Source organism: Manis pentadactyla, chromosome 4, assembly GCF_030020395.1.
Source record: "Manis pentadactyla isolate mManPen7 chromosome 4, mManPen7.hap1, whole genome shotgun sequence".
NCBI classification, from domain to species: Eukaryota; Metazoa; Chordata; class Mammalia; order Pholidota; family Manidae; genus Manis; species Manis pentadactyla.
Window position 1 is genome coordinate 109,521,789 of NC_080022.1, and position 13,706 is coordinate 109,535,494.

Genomic DNA, 13,706 nt, shown 5'->3' on the forward strand with positions numbered 1-13,706 from the left:
CAGTCACCTTTCTGTATTCAGTCAGTTCCACTCCACAGCCAGTCATCATGTTCATGATACTCAGTGAAACCAAGGATAATAGAAATGGGCTTCTCTGCTCCCTCTCTCCCCACTGCCTCTCCTTTACTCCAGTATGATAAGCTGACGTGAACTTTTAAATGAGTGGAATAGAACCTCTTTCTTCCTCATATATTTGTTCCAGCTTTCCAGCTTTCCCGGCTATGAAAATAAGATAACTGAGCATCTTGCCAAGTCAAAATCCCCTAGGTCTGAGCCACTTCTTGATTGTTAATTACGTCTTCCAACACTGCTGAGTTACAGTGAACATGTATAATTAAAGGAAAAGGCAGAAGGAACCAAAACCTGGAGCCGTGTTCCACTCACTCAGTATGCAGGCAAAGGTCATTTTGAGGAGAAAACAGTTAAGTAATTGTGGCCAACACACCTAATATTCTTTATTGTTGATACTTTAGCCAATCGCTTAAAGAATTTAGTCCACAGAAATACATTTGATATTTGGTACCATTGGAACCATTTGCTTTGGTCCAAACCACAAATACCCATGCTGCTTCTTGTTCCTGACCACTTCTCTCCTGTTAACCAAAAATATTTTCCTTGAGTTAAATTATTGTTTAGTCCTACTACTCTATTTTTATTAGACTCATCCTGGCATATTTTAGGCTTGTAGGCCGTGGTCCATTGCACCCTTCAAATAACCATTTATGCACAAATGATCTTATCTTTCCTCAAAAGGACCCTGTCCTTAATACCCATGTGGTGGGCTAGGACATGGCAGCAGCCGCCACTGCGGCGGTGGGTCCTCCAGAGACTGAGGACAAGAACAGGAATAGTAAGTTCCCTTCCTCTTTTATTCAGTAGTTGGGGAAGATTGGAGTTAGAGAATGATGTTTTTAGGAGAGTCCAGGTTTTTGTGATTTTGATGGCCTTGGGGGTTGTTTTTGTTTTTTATTTTTTGTTTTGTCTGCTTTTGAAAAGGAAGGAAAGAAAGGTCTTACCCTGTACTTGGTCCTTTAGCTGGATGTGTTAATCATTTTATTTTGTCCTTAAATGATAACAGTAATAATTATTATTAATATATTTGGCACTATGTAGTTGACAATATGAGTTCTTACATATTATTTCATTGATCTTTACATCCATCCAGAGGTGAGGAAATGAAAACTCTAAAATTTCACAGCTTCTAAGTGGCAGAGCCAATTCTCAGATTTATTGCCTACTCCAAATTCTGTGCTTCTTCACCCAGGCCACATGGCTTCTGAGAATGTATAGTTTCCCTTCAGTTAGAAAAGTAGACCTCCAGAATTTGGTTCCTTCCCTGAACAGCAGGGGCAGTTGTGAGGTTGGAAGGTGAATGAGAATGGACTATGAAGGTCCATGCTTCCTTGCTGAGGTTTTATATTTTCTTTCATTTCAGGATGGCAATGACACGGAGAACAATGTTCCAGAAGGGGGAGGTACATAACAAACCATCAGGATTCTGGGGAATGATAAAGAGTGTTACCACTTCAGCACCAGGAAGTGAAAGTATCCTTTATCCTTCTGCTTGATTCTTCTTCTCTCTCTGTGCCAAGGGTGAAAGAAAAAAGGCATATTGGGCTAGTTTCTTCTACAGAACCTGACTGCATCAGAGTCCAGGTGACCAGGGCTAAGCTTAAGAAATACAGTGTGTAGAGTCATCTTTCCAACACCCATAAAAGATCATTGTCTTTAAGCTGAAGGGGTCGTATGGGTCCTAATAAGTCAGTCTTTCCATTTCACAGATGAGAAAATAGACCCAGAGAAGATAAGTCACACAGTGGTTTGTGGCAAAGATATGGCCAGAAACTGTGTTTTCCTTTTCTTAGTTCTTTCCACTGCACTATTATATTCCCCAACTATGGAAAAATACCACAAAACATAGTAACTCCTTAAAATGAATGGTTTGTATATGGGATGGAACAGGCCCATTCCTAAAGCAATCAGTATTCCTAAACAAATTTTAAGCAGTTCTATATCTCCAGTAACTTTTTATTCTAAAGAATCAAGGAGATTGGGTTAATGGATTGTTCTTGACTCACCTAATTGCAATGTTAAATTCCCAAATTTAACTAAATCTCTTTGTGGCTACCAGCCTACTAAGTCAAAACTTCGGAGGACTAGTGGTAAGATAGCTTATTCCTGGTTCTTTCTCTCGCCTGAGGAAGTATGAATTTCCTTTTCCTTTACCTGGAGGAAAAGGATGTAATCTATTCTTGCTATAAATTATGGCATATCTTTCTGGTATCAAATGCAGGTAAGAATTAGACGAAAGAAAAGTAAGGTGACCATGGGAAAGGAAAAGAAAGGATTCCTTTAAGCCCATTTAGTTCAGAAACATATATTTTATGTCTATTTCCAGGCAGAATACTAAGGGATAAGATGATGAACAGAGTACAGCCTCTCTCCTCAAAGAGCTGCCCGTCTGGCCTTGGGAGACACCGACATGTAACTAGCAAAACCCTGTTGTTTGGTGGCCCAGCCATGCCACTGGCAGCCATTACTGAGGAAGGAACTGAAGGGCACTTGTTGACTTGGGTAAGAGTAGAAAAAATCACAGAGAGAAGAGGATGTGGGTTAAATTCAGTGCTTCTGTTTTAGAAGGGTCTATCTTTACTATATTTATTACTTAAAAATACGTCAAAGCCAAAGTTTAGATTAAAGCTATTTTAGGGATGATAAATCAACAAAAATACTGGAATTTTTTTGGCCTCTCTCTAGGTCCCTGTTTCCTAAATGGAGAGAATAATAATGTGACCTCAATGAGTTCTCGGAAAGTGGCATAGTGTAATGGAAAGAGCAGGTCTTAGAGTAAGGCTTATCTGACTTTCATCCACACTTTTGAGCTGTGTGACTTTGTGCAAGTTACTGACTCTCTGAGCTTTACTTTCCTTATCTGCAAAATGGGTAATAACATCTCATGGGATTGGTTTTGAGAATAATTGAAGAGTGTCTGTAAAAAACTGAAGAAGGTAATGTCTATAAATCCCAGCCTGTATTAGAACTCAGTAAATACTAGTTTCCTTTTCCTAACGTTTTATTTATTCAGATAATGAAGGAGAAAGCTGCTGTATTAATAGGTGTTCTTTTTACTGTGTAACCATTTGAGATTTAAAGATTACATTTCACTTAATCTACCTAGATAAATAAAACAAAACAAATAAACATAACCATCTTTCTTAGCCACTTGAGCTAGGGAAAAACTGAATGGTAGGTGTTTGGTGGTAATGTTTTTGATAAAGAAACTTTTACATACCTGTGTCAAGTTTGGGGAAATTTCTCTGAAGTAGTACTGCTGGCTGTGAAGCAGCAAATTGAAAATATAGGCAGTTCCTAGGATTCACTGTAGGAGAAACCAAAAGCATATACTTTCTTCATTGCTATTTCTTGAAACTTCTATGTGATTTAAACCTTGATGCCCATTTTGTGCCAGATCTTACTCTTATTCAACAGGAAGTGGATGCTTTGGAAGAATTAAGCAGGCAGCTTTTTCTGGAAACAGCTGATCTGTATGCTACCAAGGTACTTAGCAAGGAAACTGAAGTGTGGCTTTTACCAATATGAGTGAAGAGTGAATGAAGTGAAACTAGCTTTTTAGTGTCCTCTATAGCCAAGCAATGTAGGAGATACCTCATAGCTTCAATATCAGCCACGAAGCATTAGGAGTCTGCACTCTTCGTGACATTGCTCCTACCACTAACAAAATTCTTAACTGAACACTCTCTGTAAATGAAATTAGTGGTATAGTCAGAAGAAGCTATTCAACATCTAGGAAGGTGTCACACACTACTTCCTACTCATCCAGAATCAAGATGGTAGCACCTCTGATTGCTTCTTATCCCTTATAAGTTAATAATACTGGAAGAGAAACATGACACCTATCTGCCATGATCTAGCCCTGTTTAAAGGATCCAGATCAAGAAGTGACCTAACTACAAGAAGTAACCTCACTATTTATACCCCAAATGCAATATAATTTAAGTATACAAACTCTAGTAGTTAAGGTTGTTCAAACTATTTTAATCCTTTTTCACAGGAGTAAAGTATAGAATAGAGATTAACGTAGGCTTTGGAAACAAACCTGAGCCTAACTTCTCCTCACTAGCTGTTGTGACCTAGGGCAAGTTATACTGAACCTCTCTGAGCCTCAGTTTTCTCATCTGTAAAATTAAGATAATAGAACATGTAAGAGTTGTTATGAAGATTAAAGTAGATAATGCATGTAAGGTGTTTATCCCAATTTTAGGCCTACCGTAAGCATTTGGTAAATGTCTGCTACTATTATTATTTTAATATTATTATTACCATGTTTGGTTTTTTGACTCAGCCTGAACAGTGATTCATAGAGGCAGGAATATTTTTGTTAAATATAAATTTACATTTTGTTGAAACTAACCAGGTTTTGTGTTTGCTTTCCCTCAGGAGAGAATAGAATACTCCAAAACTTTCAAGGGGAAATATTTTAATTTTCTGGGTTACTTTTTCTCTATTTACTGTGTTTGGAAAATTTTCATGGTAAGTATATTATTTTTAACTATCAGGGTTTAGGTGATTTTCCCTGTTAATGGCAGAGAGAGAAAGAAAAGTGGGATTGATTGAGGCATTGAGCTAAGTTACAACTCCGGTTGAGTCAATATAGTGGGATCTTTCATATCTCTGAGCCTCACTCTTCCTTCTGTCCCCTGCCCCGCCCTTTTTAGGTCACCTAGAAAAAAAAAAGGTTACATTTTTCCTCTGTCAGAAATCATTAATAAGGTCTTAGATTATGAAATATATGAAGTGAAAGTAAAAGTTTATTTTACACTCTGCTGCCCATATTATCCATGAATACACTACTCAACTCCTATCTTCAGCTCAGAACAGAAATGACCTGTCCTTGTTAATAATGTGTATATACCTAAAAAAATTAAGTCCAAAATACTTCTAAAACATATTTCTATAGATAAAATTCATCTTATGTGCCTACAACTCTTATTCTTTTGTGGCTCTTCCTTAATGTTCTATCCTTTATGTGCTTTTTATGTACATTATTAATCTTTCCTTGTGACTCATCTGCAGGTATTAATGGATTTCAGTGTGATTATAGAAAAGTCTGATTTGATTTTCTGGTTGGGTGACTTACCTACTGCGGCTATGTTTGCACAAAAAGGAGCTTTGTCAGCTTGTTAATTTTTATCAGTATAGATGAATGGAGGATTCTGGATTTAATGGACTTAATGGATTTAATGTTTTAATAACTTGATGTTAATACCCATTCAGATGACATTTTTAAATCTTAATTTATTCTGTATGAGAAGGTAAATGAAGGTAGGTTGTTCAATTACCTAACCTACTGAAAGGTATGAGATGCAGCCTTTAGGGAAGCATATTTTTTAACAGCTTTATTGAGTTGTAATTGACATTCAATAAACTGTACATATTTAAATGGTACAGTTTGGTAAGTTTTGACTTTGTATATACCTGTGCAACAACTACCACCACAATCAAGGTAGAGAACATATCCATCCATCACTTCCACGTCTCCTTGTAGCCCTTTTTAATGCCCCTCTCCCCGACCCCCAGTCCTCAGGCAACCACCAATCTGCTACCATTATACATTTGTTTATATTTTCTAGTATTTTATATAAATGGAATTTTATTGTATATATCCTTTTTGTGTCTGGCTTCTTTTATCAAGCATAGTATTTTAAGTTCATCCATGTTACTGTGTGCACCAATAGTTTATTCTTTTTTATTGCTGAGTAGTATTCCATTGTATGACTGTAACACAATTTATTCATCTCTTCACTTGCCAGTGGGTATTTGTTTGTTTCCAGTTTGGAGATATTACAAATAAAGCTGCTAACAACATTTGTATATAAGTCTATATATGGAACATACACCCACTTTCCTCTTGGGAGAAAACACTTAGCTGTGGAATGACTAGGTCATATGGCAGCTGTATGTTTAACTTTTGAAGAAATGGCCAAACTTTTCCTTAAAGGTTGTACCATTTTACGTTCTCATCTGCAGTATATGAGAGTTTCAGGTACTCTATATTCTTACCAATACTTTGTAGTCAGTCTTATTTTAGATATTCTAATAGGTATGAGATGGTATTGAAATGTTTTAATTTGCATTTCCCTGATGTTTAATGATATTGAGCAACTCTTCATGTACTTACTAGTCACCTGTATATCCTCTTTGGTGAGATATCTATTCAGATTTTTTGCCAAATTTTTAATTAGGTTATTTGTTTTCTTTCTAATGGGTTTTGTGACTTTTTTGATATATTCTGGAAACCCCTTATCAAATATGTGGTTTCCAGATCAAACATTTTCTCCCACCCAGTGGCTTGGCTTTTCTTTCTCTTAGCAGTATCTTACAAAGAACAGTTCTTAATTTTGATTAATTCCACTTTCCCTTTTTCTATTATGAGTTGTATCTAGGAAATCTTTGCCTAATCCAGGGTAACAAAGATTTTTTTCATATGTTTTCTCCTAGAAATTGTATAGTTTTAGGTTTTACATTTAGGTCTATGGCCCATCTTGAGTTAATTCTAATATGATGTCAGAGTATGGATCTGAGTTCATTGCTTTCATGTAGCTGTCCATTGTTCTAGCACTGCTTGTTGAAAAGATTATCCTTTCTGCATTGAGTTGACTTTGCAATTTTGTCAAAATCTAATTGACCATATAGATGTGAGTCTGTTTCTGTGCTCTCTGTTCTTTTCTAGTGATATATATTTGCCTTTATTTATGTCAATACCACAGTCTTCACCACTGTAGCTTTATAATAAGTCTTAAAATCAGTCTAAGTTCTGAAATTTGTTCTGTTCCCAAACTTGTTTTCACTATTCTGTGTCCTCTGCATTTCCATGTGAAATTTAGAGTCAGCTTATTAATGCTTATAAAAACACCTGCTGGGAATTTAGAATGTCACTGAATCTTCAGATCAATTTGAAGAGAAGTGACATCTTAATATTGAGTCTTCCAAACTATGAACCTGGTATAACACTTCATTTATTTAGATCTTCCTTAGAGTCTCTCAACAGTATTTATAGTTTTTAGTATACATATCTTTCATCTTTCATCCGATTTATCTCTTAAGTATTTATAATTTTTTATGTTATTATAAATGGGATTTTTTAATGATTTCAATTTCTTGAGTGTTGCCTCTGTGTGTTTGTGTGTGTATACATATAATTGATTCTTGTATATTAATCTTATATTCTGCAACTTTGCTAAACCCTTATTTTCTAGATGCTTTTTATAGATTTCATAGGATTTTCTATATGAACAATCAGATCTCTGCAAATAAGGACAGTTTTGCTGCTTCTTTTCCAATCCGGATACATTTTATTCTCTTCCTTTCCTTTCCCTTCCCGTTCTATCCCATGCCATCCTCTTCTCTCCAATCCTGTTCCACCCAATCTTTCTTCTCCTCCTCCAGCCTTACTGCATTGAACAAAGCCTCCAGTACAAAGCTAAACAGAAGTAGTAAAAGCAGTCACCTTGATCTTATTCCAGATCATAGCAGGAAAGCATCCAGTCTTAGACCATAAAGTATGGTGATAGCTCTTGGTTTTTCTTAAATGTCCTTTATCAGGTTGAGGAAATTCCTTTTATTTATAGTTTAAAATTGTTTTTAATCATGAAAGCATGTTTGATTTTATCAAATGCTTTTTTTTTTTTTGCATCTCTTGAGATGATCATACGGTTTTTCTTTTTTAGTCTGCTAGTATAGTGAATTACATTGACTAATTTTTTTAATATTAAACCAGCCTTGTGTAACCTGCAGTAAACCTTAAATGTCATGGTGTGTTGTCTTTATTATGTTGTTGGATTTAATTTACTAAAATTTTGTTAAGAATTTTGCATCTATGTTTTGAGGAATATCAGAAAATATGTTTTCTTTTCTTATAATGCTAACCTTAGAGAATAAGTTTAAAAATATTCCTTTAATATTCCAGAGTTTGTATGGAGTTCTTATTATTTCTTTCTTAAATATATTTGGTGGAATTCACCAGTAAAGCCATCTGGACCCAAAGTTTTCTTTGCAGGAAGATTTTTTAACTACAGATTTATTTTCTTTAATACAAGGTTTATCCAAGTTAATCTCTTTCTTCTTGAGTAAGCTTTTGCAGTTTTTGTCTTTCAAAGGACTGGTCCATTTTTATTGAAGTTGCCAAATTTATTTCCATAAGATTGCTCATAGTATTCCCTTATTATCCTTTTAATGTCTATAAAATCTATAGTGATATCACTCCTCTTATTCTTTTTATATAATGAGCTTTATTGAGATATAATTCACATACATTATAATTCACCCAGTGTACAGTGCTGTGGTTTTTAATATATTCACAGAGTTGTGTAACCATCAACATAATTAGTTTTTGTCACCCCAAAAAGAAATCTCATCCATTAGCAGTCATTCCCTATTTATCCCCCAGCTTTAGACAACCACTCATCTATTTTCTGTCTCTATAGACTTCCCTATTCTAGACATTTCATATAAATGGAATCATACAATATGTGATCTTTTATGTTCAGGTTTTTATGTTTTCAAGGTTCTTCTATGTTTTAGCCTATCAATACTTCATTCCTTTTTATGACTGAATAATATTCATTCCATTATATGGATGTATCATGTTTTATTTATCTGTTCATCAGTTGATGGGCATTTGGGTTGTTTCCACTTTTTGGCCATTAAAAATAATGCTGTGGTGAGCAATCATGTATAAGTTTTTATGTGGACATATTTTTTTCATTTCTCTTAGGTATATATACTTGTGGAAGTAGAATTGCTGGATTATGTGCTAGCCTTTGTTAGCATATAAACGTATATACTAAGCATATCATATATGTTTAACCTTTTGATAAACTGCCAAACTGCCAGGCTGTTTTCCCAAGCCACCGTACCAGTTTACATTCCTACCAGCACTGTGTGATGGTTGCAATTTCTCCATATCCTCACCAACACTTGTCGTTTTTATTATTGTGGGAGGATGTGAAGTGATATCTTGATATTGGTAATTTGTGTCTTTTCTCTTTTTCTTTTCTCATCAGTCTAGATAGAAGTTTGTCAATTTTATTGAATTTTCAAAGAACCAGCTTTTGGGTTAATTTATTTTCTTTTTTTTTTCTGCTTTCTATTTTAATGATTTCTCTTCTGATCTTTATTATTTCTCTCCTATTTTGAGTCTTCTTTCTCTAATTTCTTAAAGTGGAAACTAAAATCATTGATTCAAAACCTTTTTTAACATAGGTGTTTTAGTGCTATAAATTTCTTGCTTAGCACTATTTGAGTTACATCTCACAAAATGCAACTTTTTTGATGTGTTGCATTTTTATTTTTATTTAGTTCAAAATATTTTTTTGATTTCCCTTTTGATTTCTTCTTTGACTCATGTGTTATTTAAAAGTATGTTATAAAATATTTGGGGATCTTCCAAATGTCAGTTTAATTGCTATCTAGTTTAATTCCATGTGATCTTAGAACATACTTTGTAAGATTTTAATCTTTTTAAATTTATTGAGACTTGGATTCTGGCCCATAATATGGTCAACCATGGTTTATGTTCTATAAGTAGAATGTGAATTCTGCTCTTGCTGACTGGAATGTTCTATAAATGTCAATTAGGTCAAGTTTGTGGGTTGTATTGTTAAAGTTTTCTATACCCTTACCAATTTTCTGACCACTTATTAGTTATTGAGAGAAGGTTATTGAAATTGTTGGGGATTTGTCTATTTCTTTTTTAGTTCTTTGTTTCTGCTTCATGTATTTTAAAGCTCTAGTATTAGGGACATATACATTTAGGGTCATTAGGTACCACTTGTTGAAATTATCCTTTTATCATTATAAAATGGTCCTTTTAATCTTGCGATATTTTTTGCTGTGAAGGCTGCTTTGATAGTAATATAGATATTCCAGTCTTCTTTTGATTAGTGTTAACGTATCTTTTTCCATCCTTTTACTTTTAACGTATTTGTATCTTTATATTTAAAGTGGGTTCCTTATGAACAACATTTGGGTCTTGCTTTTTTATCTAGTCTTACAGTTTCTGCCATTTAATTGGCATATTTAGAACATGAGTCAGCCTTCTGCAGCCCACAGACCAAAACCAGCCACCACCTGCTTTTGTAAATAAAATGTTATTAGAACACAGCCAAGCCCATTCATCTACATGTTGTCTTGGCTTCTGTCACACTACAGTGGCAAAGTTTGCCAGGGGGGTTTAGAATATTTACATTTAATGTGATTATTGATATGGTTGGGTTTAAAACAACCATGTTGCTCTATGTTATTTGTCCCATCTGGTTTTTTCTTCCCTTTTTTCCTGCTTCCATTTGGATTAATGGGGTATTTTTCATAATTCCATTTGATCTCTTTTGTTGGTTTTTTAGCTATAACTCTTTTTGTCACTTTAGTGATTGCTGTTAAAATTCAAAAAGTAACCACAGAGAATGACCCTAGAATTCTTTGATTTTCTTACTCTGACTTTATCTATGAGAATGTTACCTCTCTAGCTCCTAATAAATTAAGGTATATATGACATAGTCTTACTCCTCTTTACTCTTTACAGAAAAGAAAGGGCATAGGGATTTCCATTTGCCTATATGTGAGTAACCAAAACAGATTTCTTATACATGATTTAGATTGAGAATGGAATTGCATTTTTAGGAACATCCACCTGTAAGATATGTTGAGGTAATTAATTCATTATTTTGAATCACTTTTTGAAATAGTGATTATTGAAATACTCTAATATAAAGGTCTATATCTCTGCAGGCAACCATTAATATCGTTTTTGACCGAGTTGGGAAAACTGATCCTGTCACAAGAGGCATTGAGATCACTGTGAATTATCTGGGGATCCAATTTGATGTAAGAGTTGTATCAAGATCCTGGTTTGTTATGTTGCTTTCTACTTTATTTGCTATAAATTGCAATTGTTATGATTCTAATTCTGTGTTATAGGTACATGATTCTTTGGTTCTTCCCACTCTCCTCTGTATATTTTAACATAGTCATAGTGAAAATTTGTAAAAGACGTAAAACCATTAAGAAATGACTAGGATTTACTATTGTCATAGTTGCTGATTATTTCTGTTGTTCCTCCTCTGCTTCTCTGTAATTAGCTACCACTCACCAATTTTTCCCCACCAAATAAAATATTCAGATAATTCTCTCTATGATACTTGACGAAGAGTTTCAAACACACAACTTACCTTTGATCCCTCTGGTAGAAAATTAACTAGTAATTAGTGTTCCATGTTATAACTGAGATGATTTCTGCTGTAAAAGAATTATCCTTTACGTGGACTTTACGTGGAGCTAAAGATGGTAACTGTAGCCTGTGCACAAAGTTTTAACCATCTTTCTACCTGTTTTATAATACCACTGTCATTCAACACTCTTATCCCAATTTGTCTTTATTTGTAGAATAGTGTATTTTCTAGATATGTATATATGACAAATGATTATAGCTGATTAGCACTTTGATACTAGGACAAATGTCATGTTCTTAGTCCCTGTGAGGGCCATTTAGCTGTGCTGAGATCCCAGCCCACAGACTGTGTGCTCTGTCATCCAGCTCGGCGGCACATGCCTCTAGTAGCCGGATAAGATGAAAATGAGCCAGGGCGAATTAAGTTCCAGTCCTTGAAAAACAGCTCAAAGCACACATTTTGTGGTAACAGATCAATAGTGTGTCCTTTTTCATGTAAAGGAACATGGTATCTTTCATTGAACATACAAATTTAGTGTAAAGTATTCCTCACTATTGTTACATGTGTGTTTTCCTTTTAAATTTTTTACTGGACTGCAATTTTTAGAAATGTTCTTATCAGTTCTTTCTGAGGCTATTTAGTTGTGTGTATGTGTGAGTTTCATCTATAATTCATCTATAAACTGCACATTTCATAATTCTGAGTAACATCTTTTAGATGGTAATAATAGCAGCTCCCCCTCAGATACTTTTCAAACCTGAATCAAGCACAGAGTCCCTAAGCTGCCTCCCACTATGAAGCAATCTGAGAGGAAAAAAAGATATCTTAATGTGATTGAAATGAAGGTCAACTGTTAAAGTTTTGGATAATCAGGACTGTCATTCACAGATATTAAAAGTCATCAAGCTGCTGTTTATTATCCTTTTAGTTTGTGCTTTTCACTTATCACATTGAAGCCATAGTTTACTCTGTGTTTCCTCTGATTTGTTAGTGTTTTCATCACTTCACTGCACTTGCTTTCTTCTGTCCTCAAGTCAGCTAATTAAGACATCCATTGCAAGCTTCCTACAAGCATTCTAGTTGCCCACATTCTTCCCTCCCTAAAATTTTTTTTTGATCATGTAGAACCTAATGAAGTTCCCTGTCACAGTCATGAAAGTGATCAGAATTTATCTTCTTAACCTTCACATCTCTGGACAGAGATATAACACATTTTTTTCTTCCTGTTATGGTGGCAGGTGAAGTTCTGGTCCCAACACATTTCCTTCATTCTGGTTGGAATAATCATTGTCACATCCATCAGAGGATTGCTGATCACTCTTACCAAGGTATGTCATATCACAGAGTTAAGAAGTACCTATTTAATTACATGTGGCACCATGACATAATTTTATCTGATTAAAATTTCTGCCTTCTAAAATCTTAGAAAACTGTCACAAAGATTTAAAAGACATACAACAGAATAAAAAAAAGGTTAAAGTAATACATAAATTGATGATGATATATTTATATATTCTATCAATCAGATAACCAAAGGTCAGAAAATGAGATCAGTATGTTTTGTTTACTGATATGTCACTGGCCTCTAGAACAGAGCCCAGCACATGGTAAGATCTCAGCAGATGTTTGGAATGAATGAATGAATGAGATAGGCATTTGAGGTCAGAAGAGTAACTATGGAGTCCCTTTTAAGGAGGATATGGAATTAGGAAAAGCAGGATGTTCGGATGTTTTCTGATCAATATAGGAAGACTTCATGGAGATGGAAGGTAAATCTGTCTTGTAGAAGAGGTAGCAATTTCAAGATCCAAGAGTTGTTTGAGTGGAAGGAGAGAAAAGGTTGGAAGAGGAGGAGAAGGGATCTCCAGGCATCTAACACAATTTTGGAAAGAGCCTAGAAGCTAAGTAATAATTCTAAGGGCTTACAGTAGCCTAGGATAATCTTGTGTTAATGTTTATAATGTTTATAATATACATTATATGTATTATATGTATATATGTATTATATACAAAAAAATACATGTATATGTATTATATGTATATATGTATTATATACAAAAAAATGTATATGTACATATACATAACAGTCATATGTATCACATAGTTTCTGTTCGATAGATGTCAGAATCCTTTCATGTCATGTAATTCTTAAATCCATCAACTGCCTCATGGGAAAACTGTAACTGGATCCTTTTTCAGTGGTCTATTTGTCTTTATGCCTTAATCATATGAATAATTTTTCTATATGGGATTATGGCATGGAAGAGACACTTTTAATGAAATATTAACCATGCTACTTAAAATTCTTGACACAAGAATCAAGCAGTATTGTATACATTCATCTTTCGTCCTTTTCTTGACAGTTCTTTTATGCCATCTCCAGTAGTAAGTCCTCCAATGTCATTGTCCTGCTATTAGCACAGATAATGGTAAGTTTAATGAACTAGCTTTATGTTTACA

At 34.5% G+C, this 13,706-nt stretch overlaps 1 protein-coding gene across 4 annotated transcripts in view; it reads left to right on the forward strand.

Annotated features, from left to right (window-relative positions):
* The window catches only part of GPR89A (G protein-coupled receptor 89A), a 68,425-nt gene that overhangs the window by 53,746 nt on the left and 973 nt on the right, over positions 1-13,706 (forward strand). For 2 of the 4 annotated variants that reach the window (XM_057500638.1, XM_057500639.1), the window contains 7 exons: positions 1,436-1,545; positions 2,399-2,574; positions 3,490-3,558; positions 4,459-4,551; positions 10,807-10,902; positions 12,485-12,574; positions 13,610-13,675. In XM_057500638.1, the coding sequence (XP_057356621.1) occupies positions 1,436-1,545; positions 2,399-2,574; positions 3,490-3,558; positions 4,459-4,551; positions 10,807-10,902; positions 12,485-12,574; positions 13,610-13,675 (700 nt within the window). Of the gene's footprint in view, positions 1-1,435; positions 1,546-2,398; positions 2,575-3,469; positions 3,559-4,458; positions 4,552-10,806; positions 10,903-12,484; positions 12,575-13,609; positions 13,676-13,706 lie in introns of all 4 variants that reach the window. The other 2 variants (XM_036924395.2, XM_036924397.2) reach the window with 2 other exon arrangements.